This window comes from Rissa tridactyla, chromosome Z (assembly GCF_028500815.1).
Source record: "Rissa tridactyla isolate bRisTri1 chromosome Z, bRisTri1.patW.cur.20221130, whole genome shotgun sequence".
Taxonomy (NCBI): Eukaryota; Metazoa; Chordata; class Aves; order Charadriiformes; family Laridae; genus Rissa; species Rissa tridactyla.
In genome coordinates, this window is record NC_071497.1 from 63,526,791 (window position 1) to 63,553,049 (window position 26,259).

Here is a 26,259-nt window from a genome sequence, read left to right on the forward strand (position 1 = left end):
CAGATGAGAAATTCCTTTACCACACAATAAAATGTGTATGACACTAGTGTTTTTACACAGGCAGTATTTTAGTTTAAATTCCTCAATGAAAACTTTCAACAAGACTACTACAGAAGACCACTGCAACGTATCAGGTAGTAAAGTCGGCAAGCCACACTCAAAAAGGCAAATATGCTGGAATATATTACTGCTCTTAAAAACTCACCCGTAAACTAAATTTATGAGGTTGGGGGTGGGGCAGAAATGACTGCATGCTTTCCAACAGCTTACATAGCCACTAGAGAGCAGCTTGATATTTAAAAAAGCTCTTCTCTCTACCCCACAATAAAATACGCTTTGCATCAGGTAAGCAAGTTTTTTCTCCTGAATATATGCAAAATTTCTATTTACCTATGGTGTCATGAACTGTTTTCACCTTCCTTTAACCAGATGGATAATTTTAGTTGATTGGTGTAAGCGCCCTTACAGCTTGTCAAAGGGATTACAAATGCTGGTTACTTGGCTGGAATCCATTATTAATCATTTTTGCTGGACTTAAAACTACCCTTTATCTCTCCTCATGCAAAGTAAACTCTTGAAAGTTTTTTTTTTTCCTACTTCTATCAGGTTAAAAGGGCTAATAAATAAAACAAGAACTAGCTTTCCAATTTGTCCAAGAGGCAGACCCTGTTATTTAAGTGGGTTCACCGTTCTTTCTCTCTCTTTCCAGGTACTAAACTTCATAAAAACCAAAATAAGCAAGTACTTCAGGAGCTTAGCAAGAAGAAAAAAACACAAAAAACAAACCCACAACAAAACCAATACCCAAAGCCCTGTTATACCCTCTTTCCTAATAAGCACTGGATAGAAATAATAAACATGATTAAATTCAATAACAGACTCAGAAAAGTCACAGCAAAGGTAATACTACTAACCCATACTGTTGTGTGTAACCACAGATATGAATTAAGTATTCATCATAAGGCTTAATTTTGTATGCCTGTTTCTGTCAGTGTTGTGTCTTATGTTTTAAAAAAAGAAATGTCTTTTTAAATCCATGAAAGCTCTGTCAAAGCAATTTCCAATAAGTGTTCCTTAAATGAGCTCTGTAATTGAACTTGTTCCTTAAATGCTTGTTCCTTAAATGAGTTCTGTAATTACTGAAATTTTTTTCAGACTTCAAAACATTTCAGAAGTCTGGTTTATAGACTAAGCCCCCCCCTCCTGACCAGTTAGTTTTTAATTACAAACAGAAATACTGAAACCATTATTCTAAAAGAACAAAGAAATACCCACTAAATTCCTACAATTTTCACATTATCATATTTGCCAGCTCCCATACAGGATCCATACAGGATCATATGTACATTTTTCTCATTTCAGATTTTTAAGTCAATCATATCCCAGAGAATATAAAGTAGACAATTATACACACATTCACTTTTAAACCCATAAATAAGTCTCAGACTGCTACTTTAAAATGCTTCAAGACCAGACCAAAAGAAACACGCCCATATAAAACAGATTTCTGTTAAAGCAGATGCACAGCTAAGATCTCAATAGCAGCTATTCTATATCACTCTAGTGGGAAACAAAAATTAAGGTTTACATATAAAGCATGATAGAAAGTATGGACAGATATAAAGGGAATCAAGTCAGGCAATCGATTTCATTTCAGTAAAGGTGACTACACTGCTACAGTACCTGAACAGGTATCACTGGTGTATTAAACATTGTTCCTAACATGTCAAATCTAGTCAATATGAGAACAAGCTATAAACAAACTGCATTAGCAGTGCACTGAAGTTTTGTTTCCCTCTGCATTTAGCGATTGCTGGGATCTCTGCTTCTCTGTCGTTTCATGTAAGATTTGATATATGCATCCAGGAAAATGGAAGATCAAACAATGCACCTTTTATTAGGGTTGGAACATGGTGAAGTTCATGACTGCCTTGTGGGACAAAGTTCCACATAGTACAGCGAAAGCCTTAAAATATTTTACGTTGTATGCGACTCAAGTTTGATCAGAAGAAGAGGTGCAGCTTTTGTGCAGTCTTCTTTAAAAAACAAACAAAACCTACCTTTTTCTATCAGCAGAATTTATGCAACTTAATGCAAACAAAACAAACCCATCCCTCCAAATACGTGGACTTCCAAAGAAAAATTATAGTTAAAAGTAATTCTTGCAACCATCTCCAATTAAATTTCTTTAGCTATGAAGGATATTGAAATATTTAGCATAATAATGACAAACCAAATGACGTTCTTTCAAAAGAAATTAAAAAAGAAAATCCATCTAGCTGGCATAATAAAAATATATTTTGGCTGCTTTCTGCACTTCCCCTCCAAGGAAACAGGATCAGGCTAATGATATTCTACCCTTTATTTAGGGATGACACTTTAAACTAGTTTAGCTGGACAGCATAGATTACATTCTTCCAGTCTCTACTCAAATTCTTTGAAGATATATAATTGTTCAGCTCTACATATCAGCTCAAATTCTTGATAGCATTTACATTACATAGAGAATCCTGTTCATCATCTCTAGTTATATCAAACACCTCCTATGATTTCCTGAAATGAACAAGATTTTTAAGTGTTCTTATCTCACAGCAATAAATATTCATACAACAATCTGTCAGATACCCAACTTCAAAAGGCAACTGGTTTGGAAGCAAATACATGTTAATTATGGCTTTTGAATTCTTCAGCAACTGAAACTGTAGACCTATACTTCCAAGCAGAATTTACTGATTTTCTTTTCCTTGTTCACAAAGAGAAGAAACAGGGAGGGAAAAGGCAGAACAGAAAGACTGAAAAGTGTAAGGGAATATTTTAGTATAATACGAATACAATGCTACAATAAAAATTACCTGGCTTAAAACAGCTGGCCTTGAGTCCAGCAGACCAATGTCACATTAATGTCACATTATTCAATGTATTCTAAAGTAATCGGACTAAGCTGGCAAGTATGATATAAAAACAACAGGAACACTTTTTCTTTTGGAGAAAAGTTCATTTACAGTCTACCATTTGACTGTTTCTCAGATGTTCATCACAAACATGTTTAGCCTTTTTAAGGCAGTAACAGAAGTACATTTTCACTGGTAATTAAAAGCAGTTCAAAACACAGAGTATTTAACTTATTCCATACCCATGTAACAGAAAGATAGAGAAGCTTTAAAATTATTATTTTTACCTTTTCTAGCTTTTTAGCCTCAATATGTCGCAGCACCTGTTCCCTCCAGTCAGGAGGAACTTTAGTTTTTCCTGGAGGGTCTAATAGAGAGTGCTCAGAGTTAACCCTTGAGTTTGATCTCTTTGAAGGGCTAGTCCGTGAGTAATTGAAGTCACTAACTGACATAGTTCGTTCTGGTATTTCATTCACTGATGGCCGAGCACTCTGTGGTCGAGGTACATTTGGACCATCAATGCTATATGTCCTGGCAGAAAGAGGTCTCTGTTGCCCAGACATTACTGGTGGAACTCTTCCCATTGAATGCAAATCTCTGTATGTTAAATAATCCCCTTCAGGAACCTGGGTCCGCCTTGAAGGTGCAATATCCCCAACATTTATAGAAGCAGTAGAAGACACACTGCTCTGTCTTTGAAGAGTGTGTCTGGTTGCTCCTGGGAGCAGTCTATCATTCAGTGGAACAGCCCACATATCTTTATGTCTCCCAGCCACCCGTTGATGAGTATTATATACAGTGCTGGCTCGGACATTGTTATGATTCGAGAAATTCATATTGGCAGAATGCTTTACATAGCTGGGGGTTTCTGTACTGTCAGACCTAAGCAGGCGTGAAGGAGGTAAGCTGCCCTGTTCTACTTGGGTGTGTTGTTTCTGGGGCCACAAGGCGTCTTTTGCTGTTGCACTGCTGCTGTACTGAATATTATACTGGGGAGGGCAGAACATCTGCGCACCACCCGCCACCGATCCCCTCACTACATTAGCACCTTCAGGGTTGTGATTTGAGTCAAACTTGAACACAGTTTTTGCAGAAGATACTAAATCAGATGATGATGACGACCCAGGAAAAACCTGCAAAGGCTGATCATACAGAAGAGTAGCGGATTTACTTCGGACTATGTTTTTTCCATCTGCACTATCAGATGCTGATTTCACCACTGAGTTTGATTGTTGAGATCCATTCTCATTGACAATATCGTAGATTTTAAGACCACCAGTGTCCATACTGGTGGTGCTGTGAGATTTCATCACAGGACCACTTCTCTGTGGGGACAAATCTTCAGTGCTCCTTGAAACAGACAGCTCAGCAGAATCACCATCAACTGTAGTGCTTCTCGTTAGTTTGTCTTTACTGGGAGACTCTACTGCTTCCTCGGGATGTCCATTTACTTTATTTATAGCATATTTATTTCCATTTTCCGAGTGCTGACTTTCTTCTTTTATGTTGTTATTCAAAAAGCCCTTTACTGAAACGATTTCCTGTGTTTGTAACCTTTCTACAGGAACTGGCACTGCCTCTTCACTAACCAGTTTATTGATATTCATGTTTATTTGGTCTAATTTGTGAGACTCCTCCGTAGGACTGCTTAGATCAACACCTTTTCCTATCAGGCCTAATTTTTCTTCAATGTTTAATTCATATTCAGACAAATTTGTAACCTTCTCTTGCACGTTTATTTTTTCTTCTACTGTAATGCTCAATTCACCTCCATTTTGCAAAAGATTGTTCAAATTTTCATCTTCCCGTCTGGAAAAAAAGATAGCTCTTAGAAGAAATTCCAAAAGGAACCAACATATTCCTTTAAAAACTGTTTTAGAAAAAAAATCATTAACATGCAACACAGCCATACTGTGCACACAAAATGGTATAAACACCAATATACAGCCAGATTTATGATTTGCTATCTTACCATTACAGAAATATATTAAATAGAGGGCTCGTTTTGGCAATGTTTGTGTCATCTGATTCCAGAAGTTTGTTTAAATTCAGGCAGGAATTACTAGACAGTTTAAAAGTGTCAAAAAATACAAAGTGACAATAACTATTATTTTTTTTTAATCAAAAATTCCATGACAGTTTTGGACAAGTGTCTCGTTTCTATTGGCAGTTTTTTAAAAAATGGCACCTTCTAATTAAAACCTCAAGAAGATGAGCAACCTGTAAGTCCATTCTTATGAGTTTCTAAAAGCCTTTTATAGTTATGATAGTAATCAAATTGATATTCAAAATTATGCAAGTAAAAGCACAGAGCTTTTAAAATTATGTATTGAAGTATTTTGCAGGGATATCAAATTATAAGGATGAAATTATTACACCTGATTATTGAAAGAGATGAGAATGATGTCTTGTATACCGAAATTAGCCTCTGAGTTTTATTTTACTTTTTAAAAAAAAAAAAAAAAAAAAAAGAGAACTATTCCATTATTTAACCTTATTTTAAAACATTAAAATTTAAATTATTTCATGAATGATAAATTAAAGGAATGGACACATAATATGAAGGATAAGTAACATTTTGCCATTATATTTGCTCAGTGGTATACAGTATCTTACAAACCTGATTTTGGACAAAACAGCAGCATGTGTTTCTTTGTCTGGAGAACAGAGAGAAATATCTTGGCTACTATCAGTATTTAAGGAAACAGAATCTGACATTCGAGAAGGAGAGGAACAGTTGCTGTTATTTTGATTGCTATTGTGGGTAGCTTCATCTGATAAGGAATCAGCATCTTTTGAATCATCTGAAATAAAAATTTTCCAATTTAGTTACTGACACATACATCTGTTTAATAGCTATTTAATGTGTGTGTTACAGTATTTAGAAATTGTCTCTTGTTCTACAGTATATCTTACTACTGGAAACTAAACCTTTGCAAACTTCATTTAAACTTATAAAAGACTGTAGGCTGTATTTCTTATTTTTAAAATATTTAGCTCAATGTAAACAGCCCTCCCCTGTTAATGAAATTTAACTTGTTGCTTTATTCCATATATGTAATAGCTAGTGCTACATTATGTAATATTTCCCAAAAATATCTATCACGTTGTATTTCTGTTTTTGCAATGATTTCAAAATTTTGGATTACATGAGTCTGTTAGCCCCTATGAAAATGAAGTACACTGCTTCAGATGCAGGATTTTGAAAGTGTACATAGTTCCTGATTTTGAATATTAGATAATTGTTAAATAGCTATTTATTAGACCAAGCACTCTGGAAAGACCTAGATCACTGGATAAGCTCTGTATAGTTTCATAAATAGAAAAAAAACAGGAAAGAAAAATGTTCTGCAGAGTTGGAATCCAATGCATTCCCATGCTTTGCAGACCACTTAGGACAACATTTTCAGAGCAAATTACACCTGCACACATTGATTCTTGTGTCACGTATGCATATTTACATACTATACCCATATAAAAATTATTTCTCTGTGGGACTTCAAGCCAGCCAGGATTTTGATATAAGTGTACAAACTTAAATTTTTGCTTCAAGATGCTGTTACAGGTGCGAAAAGCATTAATTTTGTGAAACTAACGTCTAAAAGTTTTGACTTAGTACTTTAGTCAGGCATAAAACCCCAAAGACAGCATTGATAAACATCAACCTTTTCACCGGCATGTGATCCTTAGCAGACTCCTCCTGCTACCTCCACGTGTCTTCCTTCATCTCTACTAAATACCATCCTTCTACATCTAATGGCCAGAAAAGCCTTTTGTCCTGGAAAGTACTGGACAAGGAGATCATATCAAGCAAAATACAATGTACTCTCCAACTTTTAAATTAGGTTTTCTCCGAATCCTAGGTCATTCCTTACTCTTAAGGAAATCGTTACCCAGACTGAAATTATCTTTCAGAGAATATAAAACTTAGGTAACAAAAACAATGTTTTTAAGTTCCCCGTTAGAGGAAAGACAAAAACCAGAAGATACTTCCAAGGTAAATATGACTTTCTGCAATCCTTTTCTTAAGTGTATCAAGAGTATCTTCAAGCTAACAGTCCCCAAAACACACACATCTCCTCTCCCCCTCTGCTTTTAAATTAATGACAGACAAGATTCAACAAAATTAGGATGTCAGCACAGCTTTCTCTATCACATACTCGAGTATAAGAAATTGCGGAATTTTTTTTCTGCTTTCATCGTTTAACTAGAGAATTGATCCTCTTTCTTTTCAAACATACAAACTAAATCTACTTTTACATAATTTAATTGGAAAAACTAGCCACTTTGAGTGGAGAAATCATCATAATCACACAACACTTCTATTGCTTTTTATGGTATCTAACCTTTTTTGTTACTGCTAAGAGCCACCACTTTTGGTTGGTTTATGGAGGTTTCTATCAGCGGTGGTCGCATTTCTGCCATTTTCATCTCTTCATCAGAGGAGAGTTCTTCTGACTCCTGCTAGAGGAAAAACAGCTTTATGTTGTGCATTTTAAAGAACTGCTTAAATGTTAAGTAAATGCTACTTAAACTGTCGCCCACTGAACAATAAAGGGGGAAAAAATAAACAAGCAACATAAGATAGGCATAACATATCAACAGTGTAGTGCATTCGCAGTGCAAGTCAACTGAATTTAGTAATATTTGCCACTGAATCATCTTTAAGAAGCAGCACATGCAGACTTGCATTGCCACTGATGAACTCCATGGGAACAACACTCATACCGGTAACTTCGGCTTCAAAAACCTACTTGGAGCAAGCAGATGCAGCCACTGTTGAGTTCACCTCCAGCTGAGTTCAAGTCAAGAAGTTATCACTGAAGCAGCAAACACCTCAGAACTGACTAGGCGGCTACTGGCTTTGCAGAAAAGAGTTCAAACTGAAACAGTTTGAGAGTTGCATGACTAAAACAATGGAGAGCTATGCTGACTGAGAGAGACTGAATGAGCTTGGCTTGCCTAGTCTAGCAAAAAAAGAGCAGGTGTAGCTTGGGTTTATACCTTTAAATTTACATTGGAGGTAAATTCCAAAAGCAAGAGAAGTTATCTAACTTCAGTAACAATGGCAGAGGAAAAGTGATGCTGAATACATTTAAGTTAGAAATTACTAGTTCCTAACCATAAGGTGGAGCTCAGTACACTTATGAAAGAGATTAACTGACAAAGCTGCTGCAAGAGCAGCCACGCGACTGATTCAGTATCCTACTACCAGTCCTAAATTCCTATTGTCTTCAAAACCCAATTGTTTCCATTAATATTTTGAAGAAAAATAACCCTTCCTTCCCCAAAGTGGAAATTCCTTTCCAGTAAACATGCTTCCTATCACAAATGCTCCAAAATCCATGTTGCAGATTGCAAAAACAGTCTGTGAATGTTCACTTTTTCTTAAAAAGTTTCAGAACACTTAATGCGTAAAACCTACTGGAGCACCACCTTTCCCATGATACTAACTACCTGGTCAGTTCTTTGGAGGACAAAACATGACTGGGATGTAACAAACAAGCTATTATAGTCTTAATTAAAAATAAAAAATAAAAATCCATCTGTTTTTCTCTGCAGTCAGAACAGACCACCTCTTCACTGCCTCTACCACATTGCCTTCCCTCTTGGATGTGACATACAAGTGTAATCAATGTTGAAATGAAAAACATAACACGCATGCAAAGTTTAGGTATCTGGATTCAGCTGCAACAGTTATCAGCAGATTATTACACGGAAGTAAGGAATTCACTATCCCTGATTGACTATACACTGCTACCTCGTTTACTTACTGGCATGCAGCCAGCTACAAAGAACTGCTGTCACTATCATTAGACAGCTAATATAATTTTCTGAAATTACGTTTTTAAACGAAGGAACAATGTCAAAACCAGTATTTTCAGAAAGCAAGCAGAAGCCAGAACATGCCAGTGGGGAAATAGCCAGCAACAGCCACAACTGCTTGTCACAAAGTCTCTTCAGCAAAAGTATAATATGTGCGCGTTCCACTGCTTGCAGAACACAGACAAAACTAATCTGCTTGTGAAACTATGAAAAAGTTGATTAAGTGACAAGTTCCAAAATTTGTCATAAGTCTGAAATATTCTAAATAAATGAATACATTGTGTTTGTCAGAGATGTGAAAACAGTTTAGAAGTTTAAAATCTCTCTTATTAAGAGGTAAATACAATCCAAGTCATATTCATGACAGCTCACTAATAAACACAGAGAAATACAGATTTTTAAACCCACCTTTCACTTTTCATTTCGAATGAATGTGCATGGTCACTTGGATATACAAGTTTTTGATTGATCCCACTAATCAGGTAGTTTGTCAGTTCAGTGACAATTAAAATAGATTACTTAATGAAGAACTGATAAGCAAAACCTGGGAAATTCTATTTAAGTCTTTTTATAGTTTGATGCTTATGTCAACTTTCAATTGAGTTTACTTTCTTTTTCTTTACATGCATGTATCTTTTATTATGAACTTCTTACTAGCTATTTCAACTTTTACTTAATATAATCTAAAGTAAGAAAAATATTGCATTGCTAACCATCTATTTACAGCACTTATGGATGGCAATTTTCTGCTATTGTCAGCATAAATTTTCATCACCCTGAGTAGAAAATTCAATACAACACCAGCACAATTCTTTGACTGCTATGATGTTCATTGCAATGCCGTACCTCGAGCGTGTCTTCATGGTTGACAATTGTTTTCGTGTTCTGCAAGGTTTTAACAAGTGCAGTCATCTGTGAATTTACGGTGCTGTGCTCAGCTTCTGGTTCAGTAGGCTTCTGCACAGAGCTTCCTGCTGAATATTGCTTTCTCTCATCTGCTTTGTTCTTTATTGAAGCAATTTCTGAAGTCTACAGGATTAAGAACATTAGCAGAAAAAACATCCTGAAAGGTTTTCAGTAACATATGATATTTAAAGTTAACATTATATATTTTGGGAAACTATGGAATGAAAAATCTGAGCTTTGAAATATTAAAGTATGAAATGCATGAGGTATGAAATGCGCAGAAATCTGCAGATTACAGAGGTACAGTCCCTACCCTTTGTCAGTTTGACCCTCTTCCTTATTGGGGTTGATTTGTACCATTAAATTTCTAGTTAAATAAAAAAAAAGCCAAGAATGTCTACAATGAGACTTGCCAGCACCGAACAGCAGTCCTATCATCTATCATGCTACATCAGCCTGTTAGAGACTCCTGACCCCTGTGTCAACTTGCTATGATTGCCTTCCCAACTTATCATGTAAAGCCTCCAGTCATGAGGGCAGCAATAAAATCCTTAGAGATTATCCTGAATTTCATTGTGAAGTCTGGTGGATAAAAGAGGATCAGAGGATGACAAAGATGCCATCCTCCAAAAACTGAAGAAGCCAGCTCCTTAACACACCCATAGTTTCTATTTGCCTGAGAATCAAGTCACTTTCCTTGTTCTTAGTGTCACAGGAAAATTGCTACTGCAAACCAGACATTTATTACAGACTTCTTTAGATGGTGAAGAGGTAAATTCTGTTCTTTAATCTGACAATTTTTCTGCTAAAGCATTAGTTGGGAGGGAGAAGAGAATTAAAAGAATCAATGACACTCTAGATCTTTGGAAGTTCTTGCAAAGTCAGAAGATAATGTCATCTCTAACCTTCACCCCCACATCTTTTACAGAAATTGTCTGGCCTTCTCGTTTTGACTCCTTGGCAATATCTTCAGTAGATTCTTCATCCTTTAGCCTATGTACAATTGTCTGGACTGTTTTGACCATATTCTTCAGTTCATCAGGATATGGAGTTGGATATCTCTTCAGGTTGCCTTCCTGTATAGCAAAAAGCAACAGTGTTCTACATTTAATTAAATGCCATAATTAAAACATCAACTTTAAAACAGACAATTAATTAGGATAAAACACTGAACAATCTAGGACCTCTTCTTTGCTGCTCGAAGTCTACCTGCACTCACGCAGACTTAAGTTTATAAAACCCAGCAAAAAAAAGAAAAAAAATCAGGATAAATCAGTGTTTCCCCACTACTCTTCCCCACGGCACCACCAGTCAGGTAGTCTCCTAGTTATACCCTACATTGCCTTACACCAGCTGAGAGGTTTTCCTTCGTGCTCCACTTTAAATGATCTGGCAAAAACCAACCAAAACAAAAAGCGCCCCCTCCACCCCCAATACAGTGTTTCATCCTGTTAAGATATTCTTAACTAATAACTGAAGACTTGATTTCTTCAGTAGAGCAAAATCTACAGCCAAAGTAGGGCAAAGGATGGGATTCAGGGGTGGCAATAGAATGCAGGGAGGCACCAAGTATTCAAAAATACATTCAAATACTAACCCGAGGTGGTGCCTCTCTCTCATCTTTGTCTTCATCACACTCAAATGCCACCTGAGCACGCTGTTTCCGCTGTTCCTCCCAGAGAGATGGATTGAAACTTTCATTATCAGAGATGAACATAACTTAAAAAAAAAAAAAAAAAAAAAGAGAGAGACTTCCATAAGAACAGGATACATTATATGAAATAAAAATCCTCTTTTTTTTTCTCTTGGATGGGATTTGTGTGCTTTTGTATGCATTCTTAAAAGATAAGAGACTATCAGCACCTTTAATTGAAGAACAGCTGCACTGCCACTACTTTATCAACTTGGCTGCATTTTCATAATAATAAAATCCCTATCTGTAAAGTAAAAAACTTCATACGCGCAGCTGTACACTAGTCTTAACACACACTTGAAATTTTTCAGCAGAAATCTCTGCTGCAAAGTATTTTATATATATTATATATATATAAATATGAAAATATTTATTTGTATATATAAATGTAAATTATACAGATTTATATAACCTGACTTCAGTGAGGTGGTCTCATTAAGCACAAAGAGCATTCACCTGATTTCATTTAATGAAAAATTAAAAATGAAGAATAAGAATGACTTAGTGGCATTATTACTAATCCTGAAAAAGCTTAAAGCATCTAAAATTTAAGGTAAATACATGATTTTGGAGAAGTTACACAAATGACAGGAGCTTTACAAAGTATTTCTTGCTTAATTTTACAAGAAATAATTAAAAAAAAAAAATTTGTGTGCCCACTGTCTCATTCTGGCATGTCTCCATGCCTTGTGTTACATCAGCCAGGTTCTACTTTTGGATGCCAAATAGTCTAATAAATCTGCCACCACTACCCCAGCAAATGTATATCCTTCACTAGCAATGCCAAGATTGCTCATATTAACTGCTTCTATACCTGAAATAGGAAAATACTTAACTATAGGGCTCAACAAATGCATTGGAATATTTGTTACTCTGCATTTATTGTATAAACTTACAATCTTAACACATCTGAAAATATTCCAATAGACTTCACTATCACCAAAACTGTTCCTGAGCAAAAAAGAAAAACTTGGTAAGGAATTTAAAAATTCTTAATTTTTAAAACCACTATCTATCAAACTTCAAACTGTCTATTTGAAATGACCGACTCAGAGGCAGGTATTCTGTCAACTTAAGCCAAACAAGCAGCCATTTCCTTGTCTACAGAAAGAAACCGCGGCACCTGGGTAAAAAAAAAGTTCAAATGGAGAGCATGCTTTCAGAATGATCTTCACTGAATCTCCAAATGATTTTATATTTCTCACATTCTATCAGAGGTATTATCAGAAGAATTATCTGCATTAGAAGGCAGTAAGAATGATGCACAATTTACTGCTTTGCTGATATTTTTGAATACTCCTCTCTCAGTGTACTAGACACTTGTGCCATGGAAAAGCAAATGTTGCTGCTTGTCAGTTTTCAATTATTTCCATTGATATGTGCCCCCCTCCATTTCTGATAAAGCAGCACAAGATTTTTCCTTTTGCCTGCAGGAGGAAAAAGTGGAAAAATAAAGAGATTTAACTCTTCCTCTAACTCCTGATGGGGTTACTCACAGAATGTTACTTATTTTCCCAATTATCTCACAAGTGTGCAAAAATAACTTTCTGGCAACATCTTAATACTTTAGGCCTAACCTTTTATAAAATGGCTCAAACTAAATGTGAGCGATATGCTTTTTTTCTGGACAGATTTTTTTTCTTTTTAAAAAACACCATAGAATGCTATGTACTTTTCCAAAAATATGTACACAGTAATGGAGGAAACATTTTGTGTAACATTCTGTTAAAATAGTCAGTCTAAAGCAGACACCTGCTAAGGAGAATTTCACCCCAAACCATTCAGTTCTGCCAGAATGAAATAGGGTGCCACACTGGGAAGTGCAACCATCACAGAACGTGATCCCACCAGTCCATTCCTCACCTCGCTCACTGAAACCATTTCATCTAGAATTCACCAATATGTAGGTCACGTTAAGTTACTGTTCTTATTCTTCCAGTATAACTCTTCATCACTTAGAAGTCTACTTCAAACTTGTAGTTAAGTATTATTTAGTGAAAATCATATTAGCTGGACAGTCTTCCCATTATTACTTTCAAAAGTGAGCATTCTGACAGAGTATTTCAGAAATTCTTACCATCCTCGGTCCTTGGCTGCTGGGGAAACATGTAATTAGTAAGCACTGTTTTCTGTGTGTCAGGGTCAACTTCTTTTTGAAGAGGGATAAGTGGTTTAGACTGGGAAGCAAATGAAAGAAGGATATGTTACGAGAATATATATATATATACACATAAAAAAGTAAATATGATCTACATATCACAGAGCATGCCTGTCCCATTACTTTGAAGAGTACTCTTGTCTTGTATTAAACCATTTCTCCTCTGAATAATTTTCACAAAATTAAGTTATTAACATGTCTGTCTTTGACTGACGACTGGCTTTGACCGAGAAGTGAAAGTCAGTAACAGCTTTAAGGGAAAAGCAAACACTGGATATTCAAAATATAACCCAGTTTCTTGCTAGGACTTATTACTATCCCAGAGTAGGTTGATCTGGAATACACAGATATATTTGGCCATTTAAAGCTGCAGACGAGTATATGAAGAGAAAAATTTTGTGCTCAGTTTTTCGTATTGACACCAGGTTGAATATTCCCCACCCCTTATAAAAACAGGCGGGAGATTCTTGAAATTATGTATTCGTAAAAGAGCTTTCTATAATACTACATCTGAGGCTAGTGGACTTCTGGCAGCCTTGCACACCTTAATGCCATTCAGAAAATCAGCATAGTACAGAGGGCTTCAGTACACAACAAAAATACAAGCCAGAAGCACATGAGTTACTGCTTGATAGCTTGAAACTTGAACAGTCACAGAGTTCAAAGGTATGGCAGGAAACCTGGCTCAAAAAAAGGCACGCTAAGTTTCCTCAGCGGTATAGCTGTGTAAGAAACAGCATGCTACAGACGTTCAAGTACTAGCTTATTAAGCACTGTCTCCTGTGTAAACAAGCCTGAATTAAGAAAAACAAAATCAAAAGCCCCCAACATCTGTTAAATGGTATTTCTTAACGGCACAGAACTTTGCTAGATCTATAAAAGTCTCCAAAGACAGGTAGGCTCAGTGATGTTTATTTCAGGAGAACCGACATAGTAATGCCAAAGAAGTATTGGTGCATACACAGTACCAGGTACAAGGAAGTATTGATGTATATAACACAGTATCAGGTCTCATTATTTAGCAGATGGCTTTGTACATGTCAATTCCATTAGGAGTAAAGTCAACAACTATTTACTTTTAATTTTAAAAAGTTCACCTGATTGTCTGATAACCACATAGCAGTGAGCTGTTGCAGTTTTGTAAAGGTAAATGGCAAATTCTTCAGTCTGTAAATTACAACAAGAATTTATGTAAGTACACTTATCAATACTGTTAAGTCTGTTAAGAAACAATCCTGCATTAGTGTGTAAAAATGTTTAAAAAGGACATTTATAGATATAGTTAAATTAATAACTATTGACAGTTGAAAAGGCAACACCATTTAATTTAGATTCAAAGCTATACCTGGAATTAAAAAAAGCAAACAAAAAAATGCACTTCTGGCTGGTTTAGCAAGCAGCTTAAAAAAATGACAATGGAAGTTGAATTTAACTCTGTTTGGTGACTTGAATACAATTTTGAAGATGACTAACCTGAATTAAATTATATAAATCCTCAGCATTTTATCTTTCAATACACATGCACGCCAATTAAGAAAAAAGCGTTACACCTGAAAAATGTATTTTTTCCAAGATACATGTGTGGCAAAGGGGCTGCCCTGGATAATAGAAACTCTGACATTAATGGATAAATCAATCTACAGATGGAGTACAGAAAAGCTGGACTGGCAGAAGAGGAGGGAGAGCTCAGTTAGACTTACCTCTCCCAATATATTTCAACTCTATCAACTGGCAGCTCCCAAAAGAGAAATGTTTTGTCATGTTTTAATGAACAGCTCTAATGAAACACAACTCTCTCTTCCCCCTTCCCCAGCACACTCAAGTGTTTTACACTATACTGTGGTACTGTTTTGTGTCCTCCATATGCAATACAGGAAGCTATTAACTTTTAAGTAAGAATCAAATGTTTTATGAAAAAAAGCGAACTAATTCTCCACAAAAATACATGCTATCAATCGTGAATCTATTGAAGCTGTGCTTCAATGCACGTGCCAAGCCATTAAAGACAGGTTAGTACAATGGAACAGCAAGGTCCAGAACACAACAATAATACATTAAATACTGCATCTTAGTCAGCTTCTAAGCTGTGCATGAGATAAGGAAAGGCAGCATAATATATTCTTAACAATGCCTCTACATTGTTATTGTATTTTATACAACTTCTACTTGAATAAATGCATTCACAAACCTATTGTCACTCAGATTGATGACTTTTAATTTCTGCATATCACCCATTTCTTCAGGGAGAAATTCAAGCTTATTAGAATGCAGAAACAACACTGTTACATGCTTCCAGTTTCCAATCTGAAAAAAAAAACCCCCGAAGAATTAATTAATCTTCACAACTCTAAATATGCAAATTTTTACTGTTTTAAAACGATTAGTATTACAGATATTTTTTCTTGTATAATTTGATTTATTCTTACGTATTAAACCTTCTTTTAATTTCAATACATTAACAACAAATTCCTACTTCTTGGTTAAAAAAGTTTCAGAATTTCATTATTTGAAAACTTGTATATTTGTATACATCCTCCTTTAAAAACATAAACAAAGAAAATCTACTCAAGAATTATTAACTTGTTATCCAAAAGTTGTACAGATTATATAGTTTAAAACACGTTAAAAATTAATTTTAGTTTTGTAATTAAATACATACCTCTGATGGCAGCTGTGTTAAAAAGTTATGATCTGCAGCAAATGTCCTTATATTAGAGAGCTGCCCAACAGATGAAGGCAATGTTTCAATCTCATTGAAGCTACAGTCCAGTTCTTCTACTGACAATAACCTGCAAAAAAAAAAAAAAAATTACTCCTCTATACAGGTCATCCAACAAGTATTCAATTAAACTCAATACCACTATAAATTACAGATCTCAAATTTAATTCAAAATAAAACTCTGAAACCCAAAGGAATTAAAATCCAAGAAAAATCCTTTACTGATTGCCTAAAAAGTGTTTGGGGGTTTTTTTTTTCGTCTGTTGGTTGATTGTGGGGCTTTTGGATTTGGTTGGTTTTTTTCAGGGTGGTGTGTGTGTGTGTGTGTGTGTGTTTGGTTTTTTGTGTTTGGTTTTTTTAATCTCCTTTACGCTGTCCTCCTAAGAGAACATTCAGTGAAAAGAGGGGAGTCAGCAACACCAAATGTTTATACACGACGTGAAAATGTGCAAGCGCAAGGCACTGAAAACATTCAGAATGGGATAGATCGTAGCCAAACATTAGTTAAGTGCAGTTTATGGACAGGAAGATAATTTCATGAGTTAGAAACAGTGAACCTGAGAATCTGGCGTTGAAGTAGTATTTTGTACATTGTAACAACAAAAGATAACCTACATTAACTATAATAGGAGAAAAGAAATTGGAATAAGCACCCTTCATTTGTATAGCACTTAATTCTGAACCATTTATTTTTGCCATCATTAGCAATTTTTAAATTAAATTGCTGAACACGTAATTATACATTAAAAAAACCTGCTGATGACAGGTGAAAATTCTCCTTATAACACGAAAAAGAAAAACGTGTGCGTTCAGATTCACTTTTTACATGCTTTTTGATAGTAGTTCAATCATTTGCAATATTTACCACAGCCACAGTTACGTTATGGCCAAAAACTGTTTCAGGCAGCTGACTGCCTTTTTAAACATCTTGTTTTCTTTCACATTCAGTTTTTCTTTCATAGATTGGAGACTGCATTAGTAAGTGAGGAATATATGTCTTTTTATATTAAATAATACATAAAGAACATACATACTGCAAAGTAGAAGATGTGAAAGCACTTGCTTTTGATTTTATTAAAACATGAACGTGTAGAAGAAATCAAATCAAGTAGGTGTAAAACCTTCAAAAGAGGAGCCATTGTTACAGAAAATTGCAGAAAGGCAATTTAGCCTTTTATTTAGGTGAAATACCTACCCTCCTATGGAGTCTGGCAAATAAATTAACTGGTTTTCATCAATTTTAAGTGTTGTTACTTTCTTCAGGGAACCTGTAATAAAATGAGTAAGTAAATAAAAAAGGACATCTGAGTTCATTAAGCTTAGTTTTAATGAGCAAACAACCATGCCTTCTGAATTCCCTGACATGCCTATGGTGCTATATACCTAAGGAAATAGGCAGATGATCTTACAGAACTTGTTTGCCAGCTTATACTGTGGCAGCTGGGGGAGGGGGAAGATATAAAATATTTTTTTTTTCCTCTGTTACTGTCAAGAGATTCTCATCCATTTACAAACTACTGTATAAAGTCAAGAATGCTCCAAAACAAATATAAATTTTATTATTCAGCTACACATTACAGCTTCATCCAAAACTGTCACTTTTAATCAGTTGAAACAGATCTAAATTGCCATTTGTCTATTTTCAAGTGTTCTGTGTCTAAACTATAAGCTTTTAAAAACATGAATTAATTGAAAATACAAACCAAGAGACTCTGGCAGTTGCTGAAGTGAATTACTGGATAACAGTAGGTCTTGCAGGCTTTCACAACCTGAAATACCTTCTTCAACTACTTCAATGTTGTTTTTAGAAACATCCAAGTAGGTCAGCTGTTTCAAAGTGCCTACGAACTAAAAAAAAAAGAGAAAATAACGCATTCTGGAAAGTGCAAGTTCAAAACAAAAAATCCAGCAGATCTGACAACAAGCTGTCTCTCAAGGGTAATGCCAGAGGAAAAGAGAAAACCTATTTATAGTGCTGAAATACAAATTTATGCAAAATATCCAAGCTTTATAATGAAGTATTTGTGCAGCTACAGGCAGGTATGTTTTCCCACACACAAAGAGACACACCACCGTAATTCTGCAGGTCTCTAAAGTCAGTCTGCTGCAAATTCAATGGTTTGATGAGTAACTGAAGCTTTCAGACAGACAGGTAACGTAAGGACATCATTAGACTCCAGTAAAGTCTTTTAATGCTTATTTTTGCCTTTTGTGTAAAACTGCATCTTACTTAACCTCAAAAACAACAATGGATCCCTTATTGTACTAAACTGAAGAAACAAGCCAAAATATAAGCTTGTACTAATTCTCCATATGAAACAAGAATAAGCTTGAAGATCTGTGCACACTACTCTACTAAAATCTTCACAGAGAAGATGCAGTCACTTTCACAAATACAGTTTTACTATAAACTAGAAACGTTTACTACATCCACTCAGCTCTTCAAGGAGAATTAGCTGAAGTGAGGAAAGACAGTAGAAACGACTACTGATCAGGAAAGAAAGCCTCATGTCAGAAGACTGCTACTGGTTTTAAGTCGAAAACAGTCCAGCTGCTTCCCAAATTTCAAATACTCATTTACTAGTTTACTAGAACATAAGCACAGGTTCACAAGTACTGCAATAATAGGTCAGCCTGGACCCCCTGTAATTTTGAGAGATGTCCAGAACCCAGACAAAGTCAACAGACCATTTTCTCAGGAACTGGCTATGCTCCCAAATACAAAGCACTTTATATAGGCATTGCTTGCTTCACAGCTGTGACCAGTAAAAATTCACACAACATATCTATCCCGTAAATTCCTGCTTGCTGTCTAACACAAAATAATCCCTTTCTGGGAGGACCAGTCAACCCTAAATTTGATACGAGATTTGATCTAGGATTTTTACCCTGTTCCTGAATTGGAACATATATTTTAGATGAGAAGTCCGTAACTTTCAATGAAAGAAAAGCTGTTTACCCAACTCTCACAATCAGTAACAACTTCTACGTAAACTAGTTAAGCACTTAAGTGGCATTTAGCCTCTTGGCTTTAAGTAACGATAAAATTACATGATGACTTTTAATGTATATGACAGCTGACACAGCAAATACCACTGTAAATTAAAATACTAAATGTTTAACACAGTAAAAGGACTTACCCCTGGAATAAGTGTTAGTCTATTACCATCCATCCAAAACTCCTTTAACCCACTCAGTTGTTCAAGTACTTCAGGCTGTAAAGGGAAGAGATTTTTTAAAAGCTTCATACATAAAACAGTGAAAGGCAAAAACAACTTTAGTGATTCATCTGTTGCAACTTTAAGTAATTAAGTAAGTAATTAATTATTATAGCTGTTATATACACTTGTTTAACTGTGTCATTAAAGAAAACACAGATAATTCACTTTTTGAAATATAAATATATATTACATAGACAAAGATCTTTTAAGAACTTGATCACAGAACTAAATAATCCTCACAAAAAGTGCGTGGAGGTTGTTTGTTTGCTTTACAGAAAGTATTATTTTTCAACTGGAGCACACGATAAATAAATGTTATGTGTACCATTTCCTCTCTCATGGAGGTCTAAAATCCCTTAAATTCCATCAATTCAGAAGACCTGTTTTTCAAAAAACACAAAAGATGTGGTTTTGCAGAAAAGGAATGCAGATTTAAATTTTCTGGCAACAAAGGGTACATCTGCATGATACAAGCAAACCACTCCATCCATAAAGTGAAGTGCAGGATTGTGCTTTCATTACAACTCATTGTTGGAAGTATCTTACATATCAGGGAAAGTCCACTTCTTGGTGAACACCCATGTTGTGCGTGCTTTCCTATTTAAACTTTCGTCCTGACAAACTAAGACCAAACAGGTGCTAATGCACCTTAACAAGTATAAGCCAGTTCAGTTAAATGCAGAACTCAGTTTTGTTATATTTGTAAATATACAGTGTTCCTGCACAAGTTGCAGTCCTAACTCCCAATAATTCATTTTCCAAGAGAAAACTTTAACTGAAGACTACCTTTCAGACAGATCTTTATCCAAAAAAGCGGTTTCAAAGTTTTTTGTGCTTTTACCCAGATATCATAATGAAATAAGTTACCAATAGCTTACTCTTGCAGCTAAAAGGCTGGGAGAGATGAAGCAATCAGCCAAAAATACACCCAAACAGGTAATTTTGCAGCCTGTACTTAGTTCCTGGCTGCTATGGTTTAACGTGCGCCTAGGCACGTTAGTTTAAGACTCCCACATGAATATCTACCCTGCAATGAGAATATAGCTGTAATGGTAATGGCTAGAAGTGCAGTAATACTAATGAACAATTCCTCAAATACACTTCCCTATCTGCCAAAACATACAACTAGGCAAGTGTTCAGCTCTGAATGATCTACTGATGGCACACAAAGGCTTGACTTTATTATATGTCAGGTCAGAATGTTCCACTATACTTCTATTTAAATTTCTTTACCCAGGAAAGTACTTGTTGAAGCAGTGATTGTAAATATAAGATGTATTTTTCTGTGAGATCATGAACTGGAAACAAGTCAATCCATGCTGAAGGAAAAATCGGAGCACCTCAACTGTAAATACTATTTTGAACAATATTCAAACTTAATATAGTTTCCCTTGGATCGAAATAGTTTGTACACAATAATAAAAGCAGGTTATGCACAGCTTATACAGAACTCGCAGCATTAAATACATGATAACCAGTAAGTATTTAGAATTTATCATAAGTCAATTATGTTCACAATTCAGACACGCATGACTATTAATTTTTTACCAGTACAGTAGCCACACTATACCACAGAGTGTTATTTTCAAGTTGAGAAAAAACATATTCATATTCATCAGAATATGCATGTAATTTTTATAACAGGCTCCATAAAGTAGTATGAGGTATACATAATAATTGCTCAGTAGCAAAACTCTAAGCTGATGCTTACATTTTCATATTGATTAAAAATAGATCAAAGGATAAAGAGATTTATAAAAGATACAAAGCTATGTTACTATGGCAAAACTCACCACTTCTGTGAATTCATTACTTCCTAAGTCCAGTCGCTCCAGCTGAGTCAGTCTGGACATGGTTCTGCACAGGAAGGGGATTAATAAGGAATTAGATTTAAGACAACACCAGTTACATCCAATCTTCCTGTATTCATACACATATATTAATTTAATCATTATTAAGTAGAGATGCTGTTCTTAACTGGACTGATATCTAATGAAGGTCAAATTTTCACACACTGTTCAACCGGGCACGTATTAATGATCATGCCATCTGCAACACAAGAGAGTACACACAAACTCATCTACAGATTAGTTTACAAAAATTAAGACCACTAGAGTAAGCTTTATGATAAAGTGAAGTTACTCTTCTTTTGAGTGCTTCAGCTTTCCACCTACAGTTACAATAAATTGTCTCATCAGCCAAAGGCTGGTTAACTACATGTTTTCCTCAGAGAAAGACCACTGCCTAATGATCGGCTAAAACAGAAAAGACCACTGCTGATTCACAGTAACCAACAACACCTTCTACCTATCCATGCTACTGTCAAAGTTGCTTCCATGTGATATAGTCTGGAATCGTAATTATTTCTCAAATACTACAACAGACCAGATTAACAAAATTGGATTTTGTGACACATCAATACTCTTCAAACCAATTTATGGCAAAGATTAAATCGATGACTGAAATAAAGTAAAATCCATTATTTCAAGCTGTGTTTTGGCAAAATTTTTCCTCCATTTGAAGTCTACTTCGGGGACCCCACAGAGATTATCTACCACTGCACGTGGTGGTCTATACAATCAGTACTCCAGTCAATAGCAGTACTATCTAAAAATATTTTCCAAGGGGCTGTGAATCCCTCATATGACATTATGCTGTGTATTTACTTAATAATAGATTTCCATAGATTAATTAATAGTATCTAAAACTTTCAAATATAACCCACAAATATGTACGTACTATCTGGAAAAAACTAGATGTAAGAGCTTCTGCATGGTAGAGTCTTTCATATTATCAGAATATATGTATGAACACTAGTATATTTTAAAAACATCTGCATAAGTACAAGATGCTCTATGCAGCTATTCAGTTTCAGTTCTTCAAATACACTGAGTATTACAGTTGTTCCGAATATACAGTTAAGAAGCTGGGCAGAGAAGAACTTAATGAGGTTCAACAAAAGCAAGTGTAGGGTCCTGCACCTGGGAAGGAAGAATGCCAAGCACCAGTATAGGTTAGGGGCGGACATGCTGGGAAGCAGCTCTGAGGAGAAGGACCTGGGGGTCCTGGTAGACAGCAAATTATCCATGAGCCAGCAGTGTGCCCTTGTCGCCAAGAAGGCCAATGGCATCCTGGGCTGCATAGGGAAGACTGTGGCCAGTAGGTTGAAGGAGGTCATTCTCCCCCTTTACTCTGCACTGGTGAGGCCACAACTGGAGTACTGTGTCCAGTTCTGGGCTCCCCAGTTCAAGAGGGACAGGGAACTCCTGGAGCGAGTCCAGCAAAGGGCAACCAAGATGATGATGGGACTGGAGCACCTCCCTTATGAGGAAAGGCTGAGAGAGCTGGGACTCTTTAGCCTGGAGAGGAGAAGGTTGAGGGAGGACCTGATTAATGTTTACAAGTATCTAAAGGGTGGGTTTAAGGAGGACGGAGCCAGGCTCTTTTCAATGGTTCCCAGCGACAGGACAAGGGGCAATGGGCACAAGCTAGAACATAGGAAGTTCCGTTCAAATACACGGAAAAACTTCTTTATGGTGAGGGTGACAGAGCACTGGAACAGGCTGCCCAGGGAGGTTGTGGAGTTCCCTTCTCTGGAGATTTTCAAGACCCGCCTGGATGCAGCCCTGAGGGATGTGCTTTAGGTAATCCTGCTCTAGCAGGGGAGTTGGACTAGATGATCTCTAGAGGTTCCTTCCAACTCTGAAGATTCCGTGATTCCGTAAAAAATTACATTCTACTGAAAAATGCCTTATTTATTGAAAGTAAGTTAATGTGGTTATTAATATTATTCATTAAATAAACTCCAAAAAGGATTACACTCACCATTCGTCTATAGATCTAATTTTCATTACATTATAGTAATTATGCTGGGGACAAACTAGAAATTTAGACTAAGTAAAAACATGATCAAGACAAAAGCAGAAGCCATTTTTTGCACTGCGCACATAGTATACACAGGCTTTGGGGGAAAGCCGTTAACTCACATTCCCCCTGTCTCAAAGAAGAAAAAGAAAAAAAAATTAATGAAAAGCCTACCGCCGGAAGAATTTGAGAAATATTTTCCCTCATTTCTTGAAGCTCATGAACCAGACAATTATCAACAGCTAAAATTCATTTTTCCAATTCTAAAATAAATTATCTAAATCCCTCTGAAATACTGCATAAGATTAATTTCTCAGAGCTTTATGAGACTGTGCCGATACCAATTTTAGTGCCATATGCTGCTAACAAATTTGCCCCAATGAGTCTTTCAGAAGCACAGATGAAGACGCATTTAAAGGATCTAACATATCACTCTGCAACTTTCAAAACTTTGTGGGCAACGCTTACTGTACTTTTACTGAGGGCTTAAATTTAAAAAGGTTTTAAATTTATTCTGTTTTCAAGCTATGTTAGCTAGACTGTGAACTACTAGAGAGCAGTCCAAAACTTCACTGATGATCTAAATTCCAGTCTCAAAAAGCAGATTAAGGGAGATTCACAGCTACGTGGGATTGAATTTGATACATTAGTTTCAATAAATATTTGAAAGAAAAGGCTTATTTTTACACTTTAATAGTCCTTTCAACAGTTTTAAGACAGTGTCTTGATTTTTATTTGAACTGACTTTTCAGCTTAGAAATAAATACAATTTTTAAAAGTGAAGGAAAAAGAAACAGGTAACAGCAACAAAATGAAAAAAGCTAAATATGATTTAAGTGAATTTTCATGAGGCTGAATTGAAACACAGTTAAGACAGCATTTTCTAGTGCATCTTGAGATGAATGGAATTTTTCTTTCAGTTTGACATGAACTCTTCTGGTTTTGTTTTAATGGCTTCGTAAAGATACACACACACAAATTAAAAAAAAAAATAATAAAATAATCTCCCAGGCCAACACACTCATAGGTCTGAGTGATATTTTTTTCCTTCCTCCTGCACACCATTCAAATCTGAGGCCAAACTGTTTACACAGCTAACACCATAGGATCTAAGCAATAAAGCTTTCTCCTCCCCGCTGCCAAATTACACTAGATACACAAATTCCACTCCAGTCCAACCCAAGCTCTAGGTGCTCCCTTCCCATCCTGCTAGTGCTACATCCTTAATGGCTCTAAGGCAACTCAAAATTTCCCATTCTTGCCCTATTTTTCACTGTCTTACAAAAAAAAAAAAACCAAAACCAAAACAAAACACTGTTACAGTTTTTCATCAAGGGTCCCCATCTTACCATTTGGAAACAGAGCAAATATCCACAAATCTCTCTCAAGTATCTGCAAAACTAATGTTAGGTAACATTGACTGTATGACAAAGTAACGTTACTGATTTGGGGCCCTTTTTCTTTTTTTCTTGCCGAAATGCCTGTAACCTAACAAACACATCCACTCAACTGTAAAACATACACAAACGTGTTTGCAAGATCAGAGCCTCCGTTACTTTCAACCCCTTCTCCACTGCCTGCCTAATCTATAGCACTTTCAGCTACCCTAGTATCTCTTTCCTTTTCTGTATTGTTTATAGAGCAATTATATCTTCAGACAAAATGCAAACAAAACTTCCAATAATGTAAAAGTAACAGGAAAACTCAATGCTAAAGGTAGGGGAATACAGAACTGGAAAGAAAAATTTCCCAGACCACTGAGTTACACCTATTTCTATCTTTGCCAAAGCACTATGTAATCCCTTCCATAAACTGAAAAATCTGTTTCATAATTCATATTGTTGAACTTGCTGTCAAATGAATCCAACACTAAGGGATCAGGTAGTCTAAATTACGCCTCAGATTCTGATGTTGTAACCAGTCAGCTTCACTAAGTTAACAATACAGCTTACTTCAAGTAGCATACAATTTAAGAGGTGTGTGTGAGGGAAAGATTGGGCCCTGAATCATCGTAATTACACTCCCAAATAACTTGTTTCTTTCTAAAAAGGCTACTATTTTTATAGACAAATAGGCAACAGACAGAAGGTTGGGAGGAAAAAAATATCAAAAATAAACTTTTTATATTTCCGTTGGACCATTTTCCCAACTTTCAGCAAACCCAACCTATCAGATAAATGCCTCTAAAATAGTCTTTGTGTAATTTTGCTTTCCTTTCAGTAGAAATATTTTCATTGAGCTGGTTTGCATTATAATACTGCCAGTGCTGCAGTCTCTGCCTGTGGATAAGCTCCAAGCAAAATGATGCATTTGGCACAAAGTAAGGTTGATTTAGTGTGTTGGCATTAATTACCCATTTTGATTAACAGTCTTTCAAGTGTTTTATGCTTTAGTGTTAAAAATTATGTGCATGCTTAATTCAGCTGATTTTGTAGAAATTTATCCAAATGCATTTCACATTACAAACACAAAAGAATTTGCTTTAAGTATGAGAATGTTAAAAAGGTGAGAGTGACAGAGAAACAAGAAAAGACAGTTGTATTCTATAGCAAAAATATTAGCATATACTGCTGCATCTTACTGGTTTAAAAGAAAAAAGAAGCCTTTGGATATTCTACACTGTTTAAAGCTGTACAGCATGTTCCTTTTAAAACACACACTTAGGTTTGGAAAACCGTGTAAGTTTGAATTGCACATCAGCTTCTGTTCTAACGTTAACATTAACGCCAGGCCATGTGCCTTTGCTGGCCAGGTCAACTGCTGCATGGTTGCATTATCCTGAAAGGCAGATTCACCTCTTGAGTACTATGAACACCACAACAAATCTTTTCTCCCCAGTGTATATAACACAAAAAAATGTATGTTTCCAGACCCTCACTGTAGCAAAGTGCATATTAATGTGGTTAAATTTAAAAAAAAATAAAAAGAGAGAGAGAGAAAGAGAGAGAGAGAGAGAAAGAGAGAGAGAGAGAGAAAGAGAG

General features: G+C 35.8%; 1 protein-coding gene across 14 annotated transcripts in view; it reads right to left on the reverse strand.

Annotated features, from left to right (window-relative positions):
- The window catches only part of ERBIN (erbb2 interacting protein), a 120,912-nt gene that overhangs the window by 12,892 nt on the left and 81,761 nt on the right, over positions 1–26,259 (reverse strand). For 12 of the 14 annotated variants that reach the window (XM_054185239.1, XM_054185234.1, XM_054185229.1 and 9 more), the window contains 14 exons: positions 21,208–21,271; positions 19,334–19,408; positions 17,897–18,041; positions 17,389–17,461; positions 16,134–16,263; positions 15,663–15,778; positions 14,572–14,641; positions 13,394–13,493; positions 11,221–11,342; positions 10,529–10,699; positions 9,564–9,746; positions 7,238–7,355; positions 5,512–5,695; positions 3,179–4,700 (listed from right to left, as the gene is read on the reverse strand). In XM_054185239.1, the coding sequence (XP_054041214.1) occupies positions 3,179–4,700; positions 5,512–5,695; positions 7,238–7,355; positions 9,564–9,746; positions 10,529–10,699; positions 11,221–11,342; positions 13,394–13,493; positions 14,572–14,641; positions 15,663–15,778; positions 16,134–16,263; positions 17,389–17,461; positions 17,897–18,041; positions 19,334–19,408; positions 21,208–21,271 (3,073 nt within the window). The remainder of the gene's footprint in view (positions 1–3,178; positions 4,701–5,511; positions 5,696–7,237; positions 7,356–9,563; positions 9,747–10,528; positions 10,700–11,220; positions 11,343–13,393; positions 13,494–14,571; positions 14,642–15,662; positions 15,779–16,133; positions 16,264–17,388; positions 17,462–17,896; positions 18,042–19,333; positions 19,409–21,207; positions 21,272–26,259) is intronic. The other 2 variants (XM_054185238.1, XM_054185235.1) reach the window with 1 other exon arrangement.